Source organism: Micropterus salmoides, unplaced genomic scaffold (assembly GCF_014851395.1).
Source record: "Micropterus salmoides isolate LMB-PRFRI ecotype aquatic unplaced genomic scaffold, ASM1485139v1 Ms_hic_scaffold_12, whole genome shotgun sequence".
In the NCBI taxonomy this organism is placed as follows: Eukaryota; Metazoa; Chordata; class Actinopteri; order Centrarchiformes; family Centrarchidae; genus Micropterus; species Micropterus salmoides.
In genome coordinates, this window is record NW_024040263.1 from 32073736 (window position 1) to 32097451 (window position 23716).

Genomic DNA, 23716 nt, shown 5'->3' on the forward strand with positions numbered 1-23716 from the left:
ACGGCATGTTTCCCTGAAACTTTGCGCAACGTTCTGCAACGGGCTTCGAGGCATGTTTGCTCCTGTTTGGTTGGCATGTCTCAGGTGTTACCCAATCAGCTGTGTAAACTTTGTAAACCCAACGGTGTTAAAAAGGCAGAAAAATGCAGCGCGCTTGCGTACAAAACAGGGTGTTCAGGGGACCACCGTTTCCGTTGAAAAAAAGGTTTTGATAGGTTTTGTCTGCGCTGAACTCGCCCCTGATCAGCTTGCCTCATTGCCACTTGTGTGATTATGATAACTGTGTTTGAGTGGAATTGTTTGTGTTAGCATTGTAGCCAATTAGTAGATTATCCTTGTGTTTGTTTTCCCCAACTTGAAGTATTAGTGGTGGGCTTAAACTGTGATCTGTGTTCTCACCTCAGAAACCAGGCCAAGGTTAGTTTGCACACCTGTAGTTCCTCTCTTTCCCTGTTAGTTTCACTTTAGGGGTTTAGGGGTGCTGCACTCTTTGTGTTTGGTTTGAAGTAACCAGAGAGGGTTTTTGTTTCATGCTTTTGTTTTAGCTGTTAGTTAGTAATCTCGTTTCTAGAGATCTCCTTTTGTTATATTGTTTTCAATTGTTTACGCAGCACCCACTTGCCTGTTTCTGTTGGTTGAAAACCCCTTTTGTTAAACTATCTGTAAAATAAATAACTTTACCAAAAACATCTGGTTTATGTTGCTTCCCTTTCCCGTTCCGAGCTGGGTCGTAACAGGAAGTTAATCCATAACACAGTTCAGTGATTTGCTAGTTGAGGCAGAAAGCACTCCTACACCTCGAACAGCCTGGGATCAGGTGTTAATTAACAGCAGTGCATTCAAATGGACTCAAATGGAGTAGTGCCATGATGGTAACTTGGGTAGTTTTAGTAATTGACTACTTTACTTTTGTGTCACGCAGTATTACAGTTTGTTCTGTTCTCTGCAGAAAATGGGTCTCTCCAAATACCAGGGCCTTGGTTATACTCAGCGAGGATGAGGGGTTTTACAGCGAAAACATCACCACAAATTTAAGTGTGTGTGAGCAGGTTAAATTCTCAACCCAGTGGTGGTCACCGTGATCCCAGAGAGCTCTCTTTATGTGTGCATGTTCTGTAACCATGGTGAGCGCTCACCAGGTCAAAAAGACTGAGGTCAGCTTTGATGATATCCTCATTACGATGAGAGGGAGAGAGAGAGTTTAAGCTCTTTAAGGGTCTTGAATAGGAGTCATTGAGACTGATTAGTTTCTATTCATGCTGTTCAACTCTGTAATTGAAAGAATGAAGTGGCTCTCTATTCTGTATAACTGTTTTGTATCTTAATCAGTGCCATGTGAAAACCCAAGCCCGGCTATTGTTCTTCAAGTGGCAATCCTTCACATTCTCCATTCTCATTGTTTTCATGTGCTTGGTCTGTAGTGCCGCCGTTAATAACTTGGGGGGGAAAAAATCTAAATATTAACCATTCAAGTATCTTCAAACAAGTCCAGCTGCCCTTGATTTCAACCATCCTTGGATAACTATGACCTGGATGACTAAGAATCTTCACAGACATTAACCATTCAACAATTTAATATTTTCATCCAGAAGGTAATTTAAAATAGTTTCCAGTGGTTATTAAACATGTGTTACACTTACACACCAAAGCAGAAAGAAAAATCTCTTAGCTGTTTGTTAATGTCAAGTTTATTTATTTTTTATTTTGCCCTGGTCTTTGGTACAAAGACAAGAACACTCTCGGCTACTTATTAACATTGCATTGAGGCAGTTTCACATTACCTTTAATGGAAACTTGTATTGGACTGTCAGTCGTTGGAGTGAATAAATAAATAAATATAATAAATGTGGGATTTATTTAAAAGTCAGCAGCCATCCTCGCAGAGAAACTTGGCAACAATATCCAGTAGGACTACACTGCAGCTGCTATCTAGATTTGTCATTTATTTTACTGTAGACAATGTCATCATATTTTAAAGGTGCAGATGTTTGTATGTTTGTATGCATTTGATTGTTATAGGAGCTTCATGTAACCATGTAGAGTCCTAAAAGACAACTATTTGCACCTTCTCTTGACTCACCTTGTCTCTGTCTGATTCATCTCTGTTTTACTCTTTTTGCAGCTGTTTGAAATCACAGTGCCGATCACCCAGGGCACCAAGCCAGTGACTATCAGTGTGGCCAACCACACTCAGTGTAGCTGTCTGTCCAAGCTGGACGTCTACAGACAAGTTCACAGCATCATCAGGAGAGCCCTGCCTGAGTAAGCGCACGCACACACACACACACACACACACACACACACACACACACACACACACACACACACACACACACACACACACAGTTGTGGTTCCATCACTTCAGGGGCCATTACATTGACTTGCATTCATATCCTGGAGACTTAGCCTAAGCCTAACCTTAAACCATGTCTTCACCTTAATATTTAATGATTTATGTTATAGGAACTTGTATTTTGTCTCAAAGGAGCTGTCTCCTGTCTCCTCAGAGCTGTGTGGTGAGTGTTTAGGACAGGAACAACCTTTTCCTTTTTGGAACTGGCAACACACACACACAAAGAGTGTTTGGGTTATTGTTGCAGAGGTTGCTTCCTGTGCTGTGTGTATACAGGGGTGTTACTTTAGGAAACACTTTTCAGATGCCATGAAATGTATGCATGATTGCATACCTACATGGAGCATGCTCTGATTTATGCCCTCTCACCTCTGACAGCCAGGATCCCATGAGGAAGTGGTTTAGGGTGGGTTTTTTTTTTTTACTGGCGTCCTTTGAAAACAGAAAAATGCCCATGTTTAATCATTTCCCCAAAACAAAAGTAAGTATTTCTAATGAAATATGTACATTAGTAGTAGTAGTGGTAGTTGGGTTCTGCCAAGGCTGTCTCTTGTCTCCTATTCAGTTTAGGATTTTTAATGGACAGAATTTGTAAGTGCAGCTCAGGAGTGGTCCAGTTCGGTGACCTCAGGATTGTGTCTTTGCCTCCTGCCAGTGATGTAGTCCTGCTAGCTTCATTGACCTTTCAGCTTCAGCGTGCACAGAGGCAGTTTGCAGCTGAGTTTGAGGTGGCTCATCCCATGGTACTCAGAAAACAGTGGAAGGATTCCCTTCAGCCTGGGAACAATTTTGAGTGTAGTGCCATTAAGACACTGTATGGATTAAATCCCTGAAGGAATCATCCCCAAAACATTATAGAATCTTTTGTTATCCTAGGCCTTAGTGGAGAGCTTCATTTTTGTCTAAATGTTTTCAATATACAAACACAGGGTAATGCATTACAAAGTATTGCATTAAGCCCCGGTACTCTCTAGCTATGTGTACTTCAGCTGTAAAGGGATTATTGTGTCACTTTTATTTTTATTAGCAGTATATGATGAATGATGGTCAGATCCTGATGCACATGAAATCCAAGTAGATGTTGCTTGAAGAAGCCTGTGTGTGTGTGTGTGTGGGGCGGGCACTCCTGGAGAGTAATGACATGTTCAATATGGAATGTGCACTTATATGTTCTGTAGACTTTAGAATGAACCTTAACCATGGAAGGACATGGAGGGCTGGTCAATGAAGACTGTGCATGTGTGGGTTTGCATAAAGAATGTAAACTGTAGGATGTGTAATTTGATGATCTTCTCATCTATGATTGGAAATCACATGCATTTAAACAACTTCAGACTTTCAAATTGACTCGTTACACAGATCTATTCTATTCACTCCCTAAATATCTATAGATTCATTCTTTTCATGGAGTATTTTGTGGTGTAGTTTCTCTATCTGGGTGTTGTACTGGCTCACAAAATCTGCTTCATTGACATTAATAGGCTTTGATGTGTGTGTGTGTGAGATTAAGACTAGGACCACTTGTGCCGTTCAAGGCATGTTGATACGTGCCGGTATTTGACAATAATTACACACTCACAAACGCACATACACACACGTTAAAGAGTGTCAGATTACGGCTGGAAATGGAAAAGCATTGTTGAGATTTTCACACCGACAAATCATCCAACATGTAAGAACACACGTAAGCATGAAGCACACGTATGTTTCACATTAGGTGAAAAGAGAGGAACACACCAGTCCAAACCTCTGTGTCTTTTCCTCTCTCCATCTTTTCTCTTTCGCTTTCCTTTTCCCTCTCAGTCCCCCATTATGTGTGTATGTCTGTTTCTGTGTCCATGGCACTGCAGCTCTAATTGAAACCACACTGTGTCTCGATTCATCACCAGATTCTTTCCCAACTTCAGACAATTTGTCTGCTGCCTAAATGTTGTCTTTTAAGCAGACCATTTTCACTTTGTGGTGTTTTATATAATTGACTAAGTGTGTGTGTGTGTTTGTGTACAGTATTTTCAGAAGTAGTATATTTTTCTTGGCATTTTGTGGAGATCCAAACAAGGTATCTGGTTTCCGGAGTAATTTCAGAATTGCTGGTGTTTGTTTTCCGTAACATTTGTTTTGGCAATATTTTTTAAGTAGATATTAACAACAGCAATATATAGTGACTGAGGATGTAATGGTTTACAGAGCCCTTTGGGCTATATGTTGGTTGTGCAACCTTATCTACAGCAGCTGACTTTACTGATCACAAAAGATACCCCAGTCTGTGGCTGGAAGGAACTGAAAATGATTAGAAGAGTGGGTTATGTAGGAAGAGATGGGGGGTGTTTAACTTTTTCTCATACTGATTTACGTCTTCTTGCAGCCTTACTTTGTTAGATTTATTTTCCATAGAAATTGTTAATAATGCTGGGGAGGACCTTGCATTTTTTTTATTAAAAAATTAAATACAAGATTCAGCCCCCCTCCCTTATCACTCAAAAACATGTGTCATAAAAATTATAATATTTAAAGGCAATTTATTTCGCTTTTGTTTAGGTTAAAATGCTTTGCTTTAGTTAGTTAAATTAAATTCATTTTAATCTAATTAAACAGCACAACCCTGCCTCGTTGTATGTTCAGGCTTTATCTGTTTTGCTAATGTCAGTCTTATTGAATGAGATAATATTTTATTATTTTACTAATATTAATCTTGTTGTTTCAATGAGTTTTCTTTTCATTGCCAGCACTATAAGCATTTGTTTCCATTAAATGACTAAAGCCAACTAATGCCAACTTTAATTTAGATAAAGTACAACAAACATATCAACTTTTTTATGTTTATTTGTTTTCACATCGGATACTCAAATATATCTATCAATCAAACCTGATGAATCAGTTAGCAAAATTTCAAGCTCGCAGTCAGGATGGAAAAATAGACAAAACTGAGCAAACAAAAAAGTTATTGTACTTCTAGGCTGGATTACTGCAATTCTTTATTATCAGGCTGCTCGAAAAAGTCCATTAAGACTCTTCAGCTGATCCAGAATGCTGCAGCACGTGTTCTGACAGGAACCAGGAAAAGAGATCACATTTCTCCTGTTTTAGCTTCTCTGCATTGGTTTCCAGTAAAATCCAGAATAGAATTTAAAATCATTCTTCTTACCTACAAAGCTCTTAATGGTCAGGCACCATCTTATCTTAAAGAGCTCATAGTACCTTACTACCCCACCAGAGCACTGCGCTCCCAGAATGCAGGGTTACTTGTGGTTCCTAGAGTCTCCAAAAGTAGACTAGGAGCCAGAGCATTCAGCTATCAAGCTCCTCTCCTGTGGAACCAGGTTCCAGTTTGGGTTCAGGAGGCAGACACCATCTCCACATTTAAGAGTAGGCTTAAGACTTTCTTCTTTGATAAAGCTTATAGTTAGGGCTGGCTCAGGTGAGTCCTGAACCATCCCTTAGTTATGCTGCTCTAGGCCTAGGGCCTTTCTCATTTCCCAAATGTGTGCCTCCTCGAGCCTGTGACCAGGAAATCGATCTCAGTGCATTACTATTATTTGGGCTACTGTGTTCTCTCTCTCTCTCTCTCTCTTTCTCAATCCAACCAGTGGAGGCAGCTGGCTGCCCACCCTGATTTTAGGTTTGGCTGGACATTTCTGCATGCTAAAAGGAGTCTTTCCTTGCCACTCTTGACAAGAGGGAGGGAGGACAGACGCATGAGAAGCAGGAAACATGGTCTGAAAACTGTTCAGTTGTCTCTGTAAAGATGAGGGCACAACAGTCTCTGATTTCCCATTGCTGAGTTAGCCCGAGTCTTATGTCCATTATTTTAATCAATATCAATGAATTTGATGTATCATTGAAATACTACCAGATGTATCTGCAATTATTTACTGGGACAATCCACAATAAATGCATTGCCTACTGTGAATTGTTCCCCATCAAATAGGTTATTACTTGACTCCATATGCTGCTGAACACACAGTATAAATGGGTCTGACGCTGACAAAGCTACTCTCACGTGTAGCTCCTTGTTTACAAAGTTTGACCGGAGGAACGGAATATCTGACTCCACCCACACAGCCACGAAAGCTACGAGTCCCCACAAGTGCTTGCATCTGCCGGTGTGGTTGCACTTTTGTGAGTTTGTTGAAGTGATGAACTTTTTCTAGAGCTCCGCCTTCAATATGGTGTGTGTGTGTGTGTGTGTATATGAAGGAGTTATATTATTATGAGCCTAAAATGTGTTTCCTGCCTGTTTTTTTTTTTTACAAATAGATTGGTTTTATTATGGTGTCATGTGAATAAGTGGGTTAATTTGTCTCTGTATGTTGTCTGGTTCAGGAGATATGAAGTTGCCCCCCAAACAAACCCCATGAGCCATTAGTTGACCTTGCTAGACACCAATAGGATCCTAAAAAAACAGGTTACAAAACAATGGCATGCAGGTACATGGAAAACCCATTTCTCCAGCTAGACTAGAATGTTAGGATCAATAAGCAACAACATCTCATGTGTCTTTCTTAAATCTTTCTCTTTCTGTTTCTCTCTGTTAAGGTGTCCAGTAGCTAACAGGACATGCCCTCCTGGTAAGACTTGGAGCGGCACTCAGTGTCGGTGTGTCAGCATGACCGCCAATGTCAACCACAATCCTCCTCCTCCACCACTGCCCCCTCCAAGGCCCTCCCACCAGCACCTTGGTGAGTGCTTGCACATTCACACACTCACAGATTTAAGATGTGACTCGTCATTTTTTCAGAAAACATTGCAGAGGAAACTTTGCTTATTTTTTTCTGCAGTAGCCTAGAAAAACACAAAATTACATCTCATCCGTAGCAAAGCATCTTTTCGGTTAAGTAACATTTCTCCAACCTAACTGAAAGTGTTGAGAGGATATAGCACTACTTTGCTAATAAGTGTGTTTTGGTCTGACAGGTAACACGATTCAGTAGTTGCAAGGTAAATTCTTTATAGTTGCCTGTGGGCCTTTGTCACTATTCTAAATAACTACATAAAGGAAATAATTTCTGTTGCACCTGACAGTGTAAACATCACACATCCCTTTGAAAACCTCCCAGTTTCCTCATATACTCTTTGCTTTAGCATCTAACTTTGAGCTGATTTAAACATTGAGCTGATTTATTGTAATTTGGGTAAAATAGATCAACCACAGCTAATTCCAGTCTCAACCAGAGACATAGAAAGGCGTTGAAGTTCTTTCAATTACATACACAATGCAGTAAAAAAGGAACTCTTTGAAGGTGAGTTTATCTAATGTGGATACAGAACAACACAGAGGAGGTGAGAAAGAATAATGTCTGAACAAGGGAGAAAAATAATTGGGACTGGGAGAGGGAGGATCTGAACCAGGGAAAGTGTTTCTATCCAGGTACAAAGCGAGAGATGACATTAGATGTTCTGTGGATGAGAACATGCGGCCAAATGTTGAAGATCATATGGATTAGAACAGTTTTTTGTTTCTTTCCCTTCTGTGCATTTTTTGTTTCAACGTAATTGTGTATTTACATTTACATTTAGTCGTTTGGCAGACGCTTTTATCCAAAGCGACTTACATTTGAGGAACAACAGACAAGCATCAATAAAGCATCAATACAGTAAGAGATCTACAAGTGACAATAAATACTAGTAAGCGCTAATAGCACGTACAGCATCAATGGGGTAAATTCCTAGAGAAAGAAGTAAGAGTTAACGAATAGTGCAATCAATACAAGAGAATTGTAAGGAGGAAGAAGAAGAAGAAGAGCACAGGAAGTGCAGAGGTTAGGGGTTAGAGGTGTTATAAGGGGAAGCGTTCTCGGAAGAGATGAGTTTTCATGGTGTCAAAGATGAGAACAGCCGGGACTGAGATTGCTTTGTGCTTAGGGATGGATGGTTAGATTATTTGTACATCACTGGCTGCTATTTCTTTTTTATAATAAAGCTTTTAATTCTGTAATTCTGTCACTTACATCTTTTTTCCCACTCTACATTTTTTAAAGTAAAGAGGAATCATTCACTTTTACATAGTTTGTTGGCAAAAATGCACCCATTCACATGTCTACCGTATGCAAGTAGAGCTGAAACATGAAATGTAATACTGTTTCAGCCATCATCTCTTTATATTTAGAAAGTTGTTGTGCTATGATTGATTGATCTGCTCCGCTTGGAAAGAAAACGTGCTAGTGTTTTTTTGTTTGAAGGAGTTTGTGTATGTAGAGAATGTTTTTTTTTTTTTTGCATTTTGAAATGTAGAGTTGGTTTTTAAAGAACAAATTTACTATTTGGCTAATTGTTTGAGGTAAGTGTGTTCCTTTGTTAACAGTTTCTTAAGTTTAGGTAAACGCTTAGCATTTTAAAAAACTGTTAAAATATATCAAAATTTAAGTTTGTGCAGTTAAGAGAAAAGATTAGAGCTTTAGGGTCAGATTACAAACATTTTGTGAAGCCAGAAAAGCCAATACTGAAGATCAATCTATAATGCAGTACAAATAAATTCAGTAGCTGCCAATAAATATAATATAACGATCAGTGTGGCTCTTTGCTGCATGAAGATGTGTCCCCCAGGCCTGTAGTGAGTACACACATAACAACCAATGAAACAAACACAGTTAGTAGAGCCATCTTTCTCTGTTAGTTTTTGTGACAGGAGAATGTTCATGTGTTCACTGAGGAGTATTTATGACTGCACTGTTTGTTGAGAGTTTGTGTGTGTGTGTTTGGCTATGATAACACTCTGGACTCAGTATAAACAAATGAGCAACTGAAGAATGCGGAGACCCCAGGAACAGATTCACGCATACAAATACACACTTCCACAGTATGCATTACAGGGCCAAAACAAATGATGTGTGAAAGATAGAAGGAAATACTTTGTAATGTTGAATTTGAATTCAAAGCCAAATTCACAAAACACAAAAGCGTCAGTGGCTGATTGGGTAAAATTGGATTGAACTTGAGGAAAGGATGTCTAACTCAAATAATAATGGCTCTATTTTCATGAAATTTGCTTTGCAAAGTTGGAGTCCCCAGAGGAAGATGAACTTTAAACCTTCTTCCTGTTGTTGATGTAGGTCAATGTACCAACTACCCTCTCCAACTTCTGAAGCAGTAGGTCCCAAACTCTTTTACCCATTCACCCCTTCAAAGGATATATTTGTCACGGCACCCCTATTATAATATATCAATATTAAATTTAATATAAATAAAAATATAGATTTATTATAGGTCCATTCTCAATCACTGATTCAATAAAATAGGCACTATGCAGATTTACAGATGAATATTTAACCTAAAAAACAATGAATGCAATTATATACGCATATATACACATATTGAATATATGTCTTTAATTTTCCTTAAATTAAAAGTACCTTATATTTAAGTGTACAAGGATAAAAAGGGTTACTGGCATTTTAATGGGAGATGTGAGGCTGCAGGTCTTACTGGCACTTTCTTCACTTGATTAGACAGCCAAATCGGACAAATAGATATCCGTCTTCCACAAGCAGACAAAATCTGTCCATTAAGCTGCTGGCTGAGTAGTATTGTTCATTCTGAAATCAGTTCAGTTCAATCAGTTGTTGGTGGCTCAGTCATCTTAGTGTTGAGGGCTGATATGTATCAGGAGTTCTATTTATTGTCAAATCGTTCTATCGCTTGCTCTGATGTTTGTTATTTAGTGTAGCACTCCTGAAAAACTCCCAAGCCGGACCAGCGTGTTGTGTTACTATGACAGCAGGCAACCGTGAGTTGTCATGTCATTAGCTAAGGCATAGCTGGATTTTTTAATGCAGGATTTTAAAATGTGTTTCTTGGAGTCAGTCTGTGTTACTTGATTGATCTGCAGATTGACTTCCTGTAAATCAGTCTGAATCTGCTGCTCCATCTTTAATTTGAACTGTAAGGAGCAGCAGGCTTCACAACAGAGACACATTTCTCATGATGGAGACACACATTAGACATAAAACAGAAATGTTCCAAGTAGATTTGACAAATCATTAGACTAATACTTCTGTGTGTCAGAGCTCCTCAAAATATGTGTTAATATGTATAAAAAGGTTAGAAATTACTTTGACATAGTGAGCATGACATAAAGGGGTTTGATTAAGGACGTACAAATGAAGATGGAGCACCATATCGTTATGGAAAAATATGTGAGATTGTATTGCATTACACACACGATACTTGACAGAACAAAACTTATTGAACAACAGGTAGCGTGGCATAAACTACTGCTTAGATTATACATTGTAGTCCTCCAATCTACACATACAGCATGTACATACTGTTATTCATACCATGACTGTATGACATAATCAAGGAAAATCTGAATGACAATATTAAGTAGATAGCGTGTATATATATATATATATATATATATATATATAATTTACTTACAGAGGTAGGGAGACATGGACAGCATTCACACAGACGGAGAGAGACATGGACAGCATTCACACAGAGGGGAAGAGACATGGACAGCATTCACACAGAGGGGAAGAGACATGGACAGCATTCACACAGACGGAGAGAGACTGAGAGAGACATGGACAGCATTCACACAGACTGAGAGAGACTGAGAGAGACATGGACAGCATTCACACAGACGAAGAGAGACTGAAAGAGACATGGACAGCATTCACACAGAGGGAGAGAGACTAAGAGAGACATGGACAGCATTCACACAGACGGAGAGAGACTGAGAGAGACATGGACAGCATTCACACAGAGGGAGCGAGACAGGACAACATTCACACAGAGGGAGAGAGACAGGACAACATCCACACAGACGGAGAGAGACGGGACAACATCCACACAGACGGAGAGATGGAGAGAGACATGGACAGAATTCACACAGAGGGGAAGAGACAGGACAACATTCACACAGACGGAGAGAGACATGGACAGCATTCACACCGAGGGAGAGAGGCTGAGAGAGACATGGACAGCATTCACACCGAGGGAGAGAGGCTGAGAGAGACATGGACAGCATTCACACCGAGGGACAGAGACTGAGAGAGACATGGACAGCATTCACACCGAGGGAGAGAGACTGAGAGAGACATGGACAGAATTCACACAGAGGGGGAGAGACAGGACAACATTCACACAGAAGGAGAGAGACGGAGAGACATGGACAGCATTCACACAGACGGAGGAGATGGAGAGAGACATGGACAGAATTCACACAGAGGGGGAGAGACAGGACAACATTCACACAGAAGGAGAGAGACGGAGAGACATGGACAGCATTCACACAGACGGAGAGAGACAGAGAGAGACATGGACAGAATTCACACAGAAGGAGAGAGGCTGAGAGAGACATGGACAGCATTCACACCGAGGGAGAGAGGCTGAGAGAGACATGGACAGCATTCACACCGAGGGAGAGAGACTGAGAGAGACATGGACAGCATTCACACAGAGGGAGAGAGACAGGACAACATCCACACAGACGGAGGAGATGGAGAGAGACATGGACAGAATTCACACAGAGGGGGAGAGACAGGACAACATTCACACAGAAGGAGAGAGACGGAGAGACATGGACAGCATTCACACAGACGGAGAGAGACAGAGAGAGACATGGACAGAATTCACACAGAAGGAGAGAGACGGAGAGACATGGACAGCATTCACACAGACTGAGAGAGACAGAGAGAGACATGGACAGAATTCACACAGACATAGAGAGACATGGACACCTTTCATTCAGATGGAGAGAGACATGGTCAGCATTTACACAGACTGGAATGCTGGGAAGGACAGTGTCATGGAATTACTTGCCATAGCTGGGCCAGTGTCAGATTGTTAAAAACATGACGACATGTGTAGATGCAGCAGCCAAAAGCTCCCTCAAACTTTGCAACTGTTTTGTTTTTTTGTTAATTTTTTGCCTTTATTACCAAAGCAAGACTTACCTATGTCAGAAAAACACTCATCCACATGGGACAAGAGGGAGAAGAGAGCCAGAATGAGTGCTAAACTAACCCAGATTGGACCTAAGACTACTCCATTACCCAGTCTATTCCTGGGTAATTCCCAGTTGCAGGAAAATAAAATAGATGATAAAATGGATTAAACAAGACTCAGGCTAACCCAGCAACGGGAGCCACTTCCCAGAGCCAAAAACGCTGCCTCAAGGCATCAAAGAGGCAAAGTTAGACATCAACAACACAAAAGATTTGTGGCAGGCGATCCGGACCATCACAGGCTCCAAAAGTAGGAGTGCCCACATTGTGTGTAGGGCCACATTACCAGATGAACTTAACACCTTTTATGCTCACTTTGATCTCCTGTCCGCTGTAAAGTCTACTCCACCCCCAGAGGACCGGCCACTGTCAGCATCTAGAGCAGATGTGAGAAGAGTCCTGCTGAAAGTGAATATGAGTAAAGCTGCTGGGATAACATCCATGGCTGTATACTAAAAACCTGTGCCAATCAGCTGTTTGATGTTATTACTGACATTTAAAACATCTCACTGTCTCAGGAGAGGGTTCCCCCCTGCTTCAAGACAGCCACCATCATTCCTGTACCTAAAAAGTCTGCAGTGTCTAGTGTAAGTGACTACCGCCCTCTGGCACTCACCTGTGAGTGCTTTGAGAAACTGGTTCTCAGCACATAAAGAACAACATCCCAGCCATTGAGTCTTCACAAACCTTGAAATAGCAACAGCCACATCAGAATGCTGTTCATGGATTTCAGCTCAGCATTTAACACAATCCCCCCCATGACTCTGATCAACAAACTCAGCACTCTGGGTTTGGGTACCACACTCTGCAACTGGATACTGGACTTCATGACAAACAGACCCCAGACAGTTCGGAGGTGACATCTCAACACACTCAACAACATTGTGATTCCATACTTGTCTGGATTATCAGAGAAACTCAGGAGGATTTTCAACAAACACAACATCCCTGTGTTTTTTAAACCCAAGAACACACTAAGACAGATGCTGGTACACCCCAAAGACCGCACACCCAAACACAAGAAAAGCAATCTAGTGTATGCGGTCCAATGCAGTGAGGAATGCACAGACCTGTATATTGGGGAGACTAAACAACCACTACACAAACGCATGGCTCAACACAGAAGGGCCAACTCCTCAGGTCAAGACTCTGCAGTCTACTTACATCTGAAGGACAGAGGACACTCGTTTGAGGACCACCAGGTGCACATTTTAGACAGAGAAGATGGATGGTTTGAAAGAGGTGTCAAGGAAGCCATCTACACCAGGGTCGAGATGCCGTCATTGAACAGGGGAGGGGGTCTACGCCACCACTTATCCCCCACTTACAATGCTGTCCTTTCATCACTTCCCAGGAAACTTAACAAACGTAACCTATTGGCCTCAGGTGAAGATACCAACGATGGTCGTTCGGTCTTGGCCCCGGGTAGTCCTAACAACTGTCGCTACAGCAACCAGGAACACTAACAAACCAGCAAGATCGAAGATCCTGGCAAACGACCCCACTGAGGTTAAACAGCTGAGTTTCCCTACCAGTCAGTCAGAACTGAAGAAGTCCTTTGGATGAGGGACGAAACGTCTTCCAGTATCTTCAACTAAGTATAGTTGCCCTTGACTTTAACCTTTGTTGGATAACTATGACCTGGATGACTGAGAATCTTCATAGAGATCTCAACGCTCCACTGCTTAACACAAATAAATTACTGATACCTTAATTATGTAATTTGTTCCCCTAAATAAATGATTTCTGCCCTTGAATTACATAATTTGTTACCTCAAATATTTTCTCTTAAATTAAGAATTTGTGCTGTCAAATTACATAAAGTGTTCCCTGAAATTAATAATTTGCGACTGATTTGTATAGTTTTTTAAGTTGTTACTTTAGATTGATAAATTGGGCTTTTGATTTTTGTAACTTTTCTACCCTTTTTTACCTTTATTACCTTTATTACTTATAATATTACCCTAATATTGCCTGCCTTCCATTTTTTCCAGTCCACTTGACACTGGATTCATTACAAATCGATGGTAAGAATGACTAATTAGTCATTTCAGAGCAAAGATTATTTATTTGAGTAGCTATTTATTAAAAGTGTTCTTCACTAGGACTTCTCATTGATTTGCCCATTGAAACTCACTACATTGATTTACGTTGTTAAAGTTAAAGCACATGCTGCAATACTGGAGCTGAACACAGCTTGCGTTTTGTCAGCAGTAAGATCTTTGTTATCTGTGTTTGTTCATCTGTAGACACACAAACACATGAACACATACACCCCCCCACACTCCCCCACATAGATATACAGAGTGAATAGAACAGGCTGAACATCCATTTGTTGTCTCCCTCTCTAACTGTGTTTCTCAGCTAAAAGATGACTTGCCAGTGCCGAAAGCAAACCATCTGTGTTATCCCTGAGGAAAAAGAGAACATTGCTAGTCCATAACAGGAATGTATCCGATGCATAGTTTATCAGTGTTGTCAAACAACTGTCATGCACAGTTTTTATTCATGTACATTTCATGTAGTTGTGTTCTCAATAAGAACCAGCATTTACAAGTATTCTGCCTAGGATAATTTTTTTCTTAGAATTTACAACAGCAAATGATAACATGTGCAACATTTGTATTTCACTTAATGCGATATTCACATGACGCACATAATGCTTACAATACTGTATATGTGCTACAGATTTAATCAGTCTAGTTGGTACTTGTATTTAGCACTGTGTGCCTATGTACAGTATATTTATCATGTATGTTTACTGGCACACACATTTCTTTTATATGTACATGTATGATTTGACATATTACTATTTATCTTATACTTATTTTGGTCACACCTCCTCCAGTCTAATGTTCAGAATTCAGCCTCCTCTTGCTCACGCTGTACATACGACGAGAGCTCTGTTGTGAAGTTTGCAGATGACTCAATGAGGAGAATTCATATCGGGAGAAAATTAACAATCTTGCAGGGTGGTGCACCGGGAACAACTAAAGCCTAGTTCACACTGCACGATCTTTAGCCCGATTTGCCGGTCGGTGAGCTCGGCGACCGGCAGGCTGTGATGTGAGGTGGCACGCACAGGTGAGACGCATTAGGGATTATCAGGACAAAACAAAGCAGCAAACACAGATGATTTCAAAACAAAACGGGTAACAGGCAGTAACAAAGACCAAAACCAGACAGTACTCCAATAAGCATAATAGTAGTGATGGGAACACCTACTGGAAGACTACAATAATTTGTCTTCTTTTCTTCTTCTTCCTTCTATCATGTTATTGAGATCATATTGGACTTAATAACTGATTTATATATATATATAAATAATTGAAGCATATGGGAATGTAAAAAGTTGATATCAGTAAGAATGTACACCCTCCCTCTCCTTCATCTCTACAGACATATTCTCAGCAGATGTGTGTGGCCCAGATAAGGTCCTGGACATGGAAACCTGCCAGTGTGTGTGTCAGCGTGGGGATCAAGTTCAAAACTGCGGGCCTAACCGACACCTCGACCGTAACACCTGCAAGTGCATTTGCAACATCCCGCTTGCTCCCTGCCCGCTGAACCATGTCTTCAATAAGGAGACCTGTCAGTGCACATGTAGCAAGACGTGTCCAAGGCATCAGCCCCTCAATAAAACAAAGTGTTCCTGCGAATGTAACGAGTCACCCAATAAGTGTTTCCTAAAAGGAAGTAGGTTTCACCAAGCCACATGCAGGTAAGGAGGGATTTTGGGGGGTTCAGTACCATTTGTTGTTTCATTCACACATCCATCCATCCATCCATCCATCCATCCACCCACTCATTCATCTATATATAGTTCATCATCTATCCATCCATCCATTTGTCCGTCCATCCATCAGAGTAAATACTGTATTAGTCTATTGTTGGCTTACTTCATTTTAATTCAGTGGTTGCATCATCCTAGAGTAGTCAACCCCCACTCCAACACATACACACACTTACACATTTTGATAATGTTAGTGGCTGTGTTTAGTCAGAGGAAAGCCCTGGTTTGGCAGTAGTAGGTGGTTATTGCAATGAACCCTGGTATGTAATACAAGACCTCAGTGTGCTAATGACTTCTCCTAGCTGTCACTTAACCATTTCCTCTCCCTGCACAGAAGGAAACACACACACATATATACATCCATCCATTATGTCCAGTCCTGACCCTTTGTGACCTTGTTTTAGAGTGATTTATGAGTATGACATAGCGGTAGGAATCTAGTGTCTGGGATCTGGCATTTGTGTGTTTGTGACTGTGAGCGTGTGTTTGAAAGAGAGCGTGTATGTCTGTTTGAACTCTTCTATGTATTTCATCATAGGTCTCTTTAAGTAACAATGACTAAATATTCTGTCATCCACTAAGTGACACTCCATACAGCCAGAAAAGTAGTGGCAATTACAAGCCAGTCCCACAATCTTTATCGTTTTGTTCAAGGTCGTAAGTGCTATGTAAGACAGGAGTTCATCCCTCCAACGCTTTAAGTGTTCCTTGGAATTTCATTTCCAATACTGAATTACATGTATACCGATTAGTTTCCACCATGAGTTGACATAACTCAGTACTACCTCCATAAAAATCTTCATTTTGTGCTTTAAGTATATTGGACTTTAAGTGGTCTGCTGTCTTTTCTTGTAGTGCCACCTTGAGGTTAACATTAGTGGTTTTTAGTAACATCTCTCAACAACTAATGGATGAATTGATTGATATTTATATTCCCCTGAGGTTAGAATTTAATAACTTGGGTGACTTTCATCTGGGGCCGTCATCAGGTCAAAATTCGAATTTCTCTAACACTTTGGTTTACGATGAAATACCTGCAACCTGGGTAAGACCATAACTGTCTGATACAATGTTCATGAATTCAGCAGTACGATGTTCATCTTTTGCTTTAGACTATTTTATAGTTGTGAAAGAGATCCAATCCTGCCAAACCAACATGTTTTATCTGTTTTTTACTTACCTAACATGACTTGCTCTAGACATCATTTTGAATAAAATCCTGTTTTCATTGCAGTTGTCTCAGGCCTCCCTGCGAGGAAAGGAGGCGGAGGTGTGAACCAGGTTTCTCCTTTAGTGAGGAAGTGTGTCGCTGCGTACCGTCCCACTGGAGACGGCTGGACTAACCGCCTGGGTAACGACACCCTAACGAGATGCTAATGAGCAGTTGACAAACTTAAGTAGAGTTCATCACCCAGCCCCTGTAGACCTGCTCGTCATGAGTATCCCCATCAGCTGTGATGGCAGCTAAGTGTGCGGACCCTGAGTGATGTAGGGAAATCTTAGTGACCGGAGTGCAGATATGGGAAACTCTGGTGATTTGAAGGTGGGAAATGCACTGACTCAACTATGAGGACATTTTATTGGGAGAGAGGCTGATCAGAGCCCAGAAACGGAAGGAAGGACTGAAAGAGACAGAGTCACTCGACACTTGTTTTAAAGTATTGTCTGAATAATGTGTTTTAAAATATTTTGGGGGTTTTGTATTAATTATGTCACAGTATTCTTATGCCAGATATTGATTATATAATTTATTAAATGTTATTTTTCAACCTCTGTTTATTGCAATTTCAATCTTTTTCCATGAAAATACACTGTGATCAATATTTTTGTATCATGTATAGTATATGAGTATAATAAAGAGTACTGGATGTTGTATATTGTTAACATAGTTTGTCTGTTCTGGTGCAAATTATACTGAAATTATTCTGATCTTAATCCACCTCAGAAAAATCTGAAAAATACACTCAGTGCTTGTTCAATAGTAAAATTTGGGCCCCTGGTAAAAGCCAAAGGTAAAATCTATGTTGCTCATAGCACCAAGACTAGATGTTATGCTCAGTAGAAGGATAACCACTCAGGTATTCCTTCTATTGATTTCAGTTAATTCATATTTGTGAAACTGAGAAGCTGAAGAGCTTTTATACCTGTGGAAAATATAAAAGCAGCTGTGACATGAGCTGATGATTTAGGCTGATGAGATCTTACAAGAGCTTTGTGTGTCACATGTCAATGGGTACATAATGGTGGACTGTTACATGTAAAATGATTAGTATTCTTCATACTTAAACTTAAGGCTCTGTGTACCTACAGTTAATCATAGACAGCGGGTATTACATATGACACCAAACACTGATATTCTTACCTGTCTTTTTATTTTGAAGTCTGACAACAATTTCATCTACTTTGGTGTTCTTTTTTCATTCCATGTTCTTGATCTGTATGCTAAAGTAAAGGCTACTTGGTGCAATATATGATCATGTCACTGTATGAATTTCAATTTTGAGTTCAAAATATAAAACTTAGTCTCTGATGTAGATTAAATTAAAGTCCACTTAATTTGTAATGAAAGGGCTATTCTAAAAAGATATTCATCGAGTTTGTTTGTTTTTTGTATTGGAATAAATATTATAAACACTGATGTATTAGGCCACTTTTTGCAGTTAAGAAACATATCCACACTTGGCAACAGCAGTTTCTTTTTCATTTAAGACATTATAAAATTCACATTTTCCTTTTCACCACCATCAAGTTTGCTTCTTCCTCTTCTGGGCTTATTTTTGTCATGGTAATGATTTTCAAAACTAACAAATGTTTAAAAGATCCTGGGTAGTTCAGTCATACGTCTTTATGACTCAACTATATTATTCTTTCCTCCTCATTTCCTTCCTGGACATTCTCCAGGAATGAGTAGTCCTCCCTGCAGCTACACGGAGTACAATTGAAGGTTAACGTCATGCAATATGAAAAAATCCATCCGTTTTTAGATGGAACTAACATGTAGGATGACAAACCTAGCATTTAAACCTGATAAGCTCACTGAACGCTAGGCCTTGACACCTGGGTATTATGCAGCACTGATATAGAGCTACCAATGCATCTTCAATGAGATGCAGCTGAATAACATATTTACAATAAAATTTTATGTAATGTCATACACTACACTGACCCTGTTCATTTTCATTTATATACATAACATTTTTTATTAAATCAAGACCTGTACATGTCAATGAGCAAGTACACAACTTTAACTGCATGATAAAAACATCCATGTTAAAGCTGCAGTAATTAATATTGTGACTGTGCAATGTGAAAGTGGTTGACTCTGCATCTCCCCTGAGGTCTGTGGAACGTTTTAGTGTCTTTCAGCTCATTGTATTGACTTTACTGCACTGAGCACTTTCATTAACATCGTTTCCAGCTGCAACAGGCAGCTGTTTCCATTGAAAATGCCCTAAAACCCACTGTACACTACCCCCAGAGCAAAACATCACACAACAGCAGCTTTAAAGTCACAGAGCTGAAGAAACAGAAGTAAGTGTCTTTATCTTCCATAATGTGACATATTTTTTGAGTCAGTGACTGTGGGGGAGTGACTTAAACAGTTTATGGAAGGTCGGCCACAATCTTTCCTGCTCGCCTCAGAGTCCTGGAAGCATATATGTCCTAGGGGTCTGGAAGACTGCAGCTGATCATCTTCTCTGTAGAGCCAATGATACGCTGCAGTCTACCCTGACAGCGTACCAGATGGTGATGGAGGATGTGAGGATGGACTCAGTGACGGCAGTGTGGAGGTGCACCATCATTGTCTTTGGCAGGTTGAGCTTTTTTATCTGCTGCAGGAAGTACATCCTCTGCTGGGCTTTTTTGGTGGGGGAGCTGATGTTCAGCTCCCACTTGAGGTCCTGGGTGATGATAGTGCCCAGGAAGCGGAAGGAGTCCAAAGTGTCTAGTGTGGAGTCAAACAGGATGATAGGGTGGGCTCTTCCTAAAATATTATTATTATTATTAGACCCAAAAATTCCCACCATGAGCAAAGCACTTGGCGCCCATGGCAAGGAAAAACTGTGGAGAAATAAATGATCTCTTGTCCTAGTTCTTGTCAGTACACGTTACAGTATTCTGGATCAGCTGAAGAGTCTTAAAGGACTGATTTGTGCAGCCTGATAATAAGGAATTGCAGTAATCCAGCCTAGAAGTAACAAATGCATGGACTAGTTTATTACGTAGGTGAAAAAGGCAGCACTTGAAGTTTGTTTAATGTGAGAGTTAAAAGACATGTTCTGATCAAAGATAACTCTGAGATGGTGGTGCTGGAGGCCAGGGCGGTGCCATCCAGAGTAACTTTATCTTTAGAGTCAAGTAGAGTAAGTTTTGTCTGAGTAGGTCTGCCAAATTCATACAAGTCAGCTTTCAAAGCATCTGAGATAAAACAGGCAGAGCAAGAACCCTTCTGGGCACTCGGAGATGCGGACTTTGAATTGGGACAGTACTTGGGCCTTGACAATTACAAACAAGAATGCTGATTAAGAAAGGCCACTGTCTGGTATCAGCATCAGCATTAGATTGTGTTATATGTAGGGATGGGTATCCTACTCGATACCTTTATGGTATCGACTGAAACAGCCCAGTATAGAGTAGAATCAAAATGTCTCCAGTCAAACCAGTACTGCAATTGATACCTAGGCCTACTATTTGTAACTATTTGTAAAAAATACTATTTATACGGTTTTGCTTGCAGCCAAACAGGCAAACAACACACCTTCTGTGCCTGCACCATAAACTGTATAAAAACCGATCGATTGCTGTGTTTCATCACATCAATTAGCAGCAGCAATCAGCTGATTTGATGCAGCTGCCTCAGGTGTAGTTGGTTTGATCGGCTGGACGTGCAGCCTCTCTTTTCCTCTGTTTTGGAGTCTTTAGTGTAGTGAAGTGACTCGTTTAAACAGACTCCTTACTCGTTTTATACTTGTGACTGTCGGTTTGGAGGTTTGCGACTCACCAATAAAGGAAAAAGCACTGGCGGAGATCTTTCTATTCAGTTTGAAAGTTAACAAAATCATTTTCAGGTGTTTACTTTCAACACACGTATCAAAAAATACCTAAATTCGTTTCCACAACTTATTTGGTCACTTAACTATTTCACTCCTCTGCTGTAGTCTTTCCCTTATAGGCTAATACTACCAGTGAGGATGAATTAATTAGGATGAGGAGGATGTGATACAATTTTCCAGTACTTTTTATGTAACAGTTATTTAAAACAATAAAAATAATAATAGGCTTCCAATCAACAACTATGGCTTCAACAGGTGGCATTTTATGCAAGGTATAGAATGCAGTACTCAATGGAATCGTTATCACTTAAAGGGTACTGGTTTTGGTACTGGTATAGTAAAATCTTAAATGATATCCAAGCCCAGTTATCTGTAATGTTGTGTTGCTCCCTGTAGGGAACATACAGCCAGCCATACTTACCAACCATCCTGGTTTCCCCTCTCTCCTCCCGGGGTCAACATTCTACCCTATTTTATCCTGATCAGTTTCACATTATAACAACCACTATTTCTTTCTCGTTATCACAACGTGTTTCTGGCACTGTACAACGTGTACACACACACACACACACACACACACACACACACACATTTTGATGATGATACCCAGTCAAATATGGAAGAAAAATAAAGGTGAGGTTTCCACTTCCCTGTCTCCTCTTGTTCCAGTATCTGTCTCTTCAGCCTGGTTCATTTTCTACACACACACACACACACACACACACACACACACACACACACACACACAAACACACAAACACACACACATGCAGCAGTGCAGAGGTTAGTATGTGTGTCTGAGGACAGAGGACATGCTGCTTCAGAGGTTGATAATCCACTCCAGATGTAGAATGTTAGTTGTTGAACCACGATCACCACTCATGTCCACCCAGCTAATGTTTGTGTGTGTGTATAAATATATATACACAAACAGAGAACCTATTTCTAAAGCCACTATGAGATTTTTCTGTTGAAGGAAATATAAATTAGAGTCAAATTAGATTCCAGTGGAACGTCAGATGTTAGAATATCACATTTCTTCAAGGGGGGGTTCAGATGCTTGTCCAGTGCAGTGTTATATGAAGCATGCGGTCCATAGTGAAACACCCACCTGGACACTGCATGTTACTCAACGTGCGGCAAATAGTAGAGAAGCTAAAGACATCCTTTAACTGGAAGGTCTGTGTGTCCTACCAACATTTGAACAGGTCTCAAAGTTCCTTTGAGCAAGGCACACTGTTTGGGACGTTACTATGAATAAATGTTTGAAATTACACCATCTAAGCTGGGTGCCCCAGTAGATCATCTTGTAGAGGGCGCATGACATATCAAGGCAAGGTCCTTCCTGCAGCAGCCCAGGTTTGAGTCTGACCCGGGCCATTTGCTCCATGTCATCCCCTATTTCTCCCCTGCCTGTCCTTTCTCTCTAGACTGTCAAGTAAAGCAGAAGTGCAAAATAATATATATATTAAGACTGGCTGAGATCCAAATGATACATTTTTCATAAAAATATGAACTTTTCATTTTTACCAGCATTGTTGACTCCTATAGAATGTAAGCATTTAATCTTAACAGAATTGCTTTGGATAATACACTGGTGTGAAACGTGTTGCATTTAACAGAAAGACTGTTTTTTGTTTTCGAGAGGGGATGACATGCAACAAAGACTGCTGCAGCAAAGACTCAGCCTTTTGTACATGGGGCGCCTACGCTAGCGGTGAGCTAACCAGTGCCAACCATCCTACATCTTTTTCTCAATCCACCCTCGATCTACAACCAACACACACTTGTTTATTACCATTTTCAAAAGTTCAGCAGATTGCAGTTGCTAATTCTGACCTTGTGTTCAAGGTGGAACTATTGTTTCCATTTATTACATAGAAATGATCTTATCTCGGACCCACCCTGGACAATAAACTGAGCTTTGTACAACACACGACTGACATCCACAAACACGGCCAACAAAGACTCAGAAGTACTTTCTGTTGCTCCACAACTTCTGTTGCTACTCAACAAAATTACAATCCAACTCATTCTTCTCTATTGTTCTCCACATTTCTTCACTGTTAACTCTAATAGAAATTAACTTGTACGCATCACAATAAAGGAGGTAGTGGTAAGGACAGAAAATGAACCATTGTAGGCAGGGTCTGTACTTTTTCATTGCCTGCCACAGTGAAATTGTCTCCCACTTTATATACTGTATCACTGAGTAGTCCAGACCATCCATTATCACACTGAATACAGGTATTTTGCACTACCTCGAATTTTGGTGTTACTGACTTTTTATATAGAGGTGAAATGCAAAAATGCGATGATGGTTACAAATGCTCCGTATTTGTATAGCTCCTTTCTAGTCTTTTTGAACACTCAAGGCACTTTTACACTACATCTGCATTCACCATTCACACACTGAGCCTAAGTGCTCAAACAGAAACTTAGATTCATACACTGGAGGAACAGACGGGATTGAACCGCCGACCTTCCGATTAACAGCCTGTCTGAGCCACAGCCGCCCCTAGGCGCCTACAAGACCAGTGCCTGGATACATGTGATGGCCACAGC

The 23716-nt window shown here is 40.4% G+C and overlaps 1 protein-coding gene across 1 annotated transcript in view; it reads left to right on the forward strand.

Annotated features, from left to right (window-relative positions):
- The window catches only part of vegfc (vascular endothelial growth factor c), a 64101-nt gene extending 45366 nt beyond the window's left edge, over window positions 1–18735 (forward strand). Inside the window, exons 4-7 of the mRNA XM_038714615.1 lie at window positions 2123–2262; window positions 6891–7033; window positions 15704–16025; window positions 17332–18735. Coding sequence (XP_038570543.1) covers window positions 2123–2262; window positions 6891–7033; window positions 15704–16025; window positions 17332–17440 — 714 coding nt within the window. The 3' untranslated portion in view covers window positions 17441–18735. The remainder of the gene's footprint in view (window positions 1–2122; window positions 2263–6890; window positions 7034–15703; window positions 16026–17331) is intronic.
- The last annotated feature ends 4981 nt before the right edge of the window (window positions 18736–23716 follow it).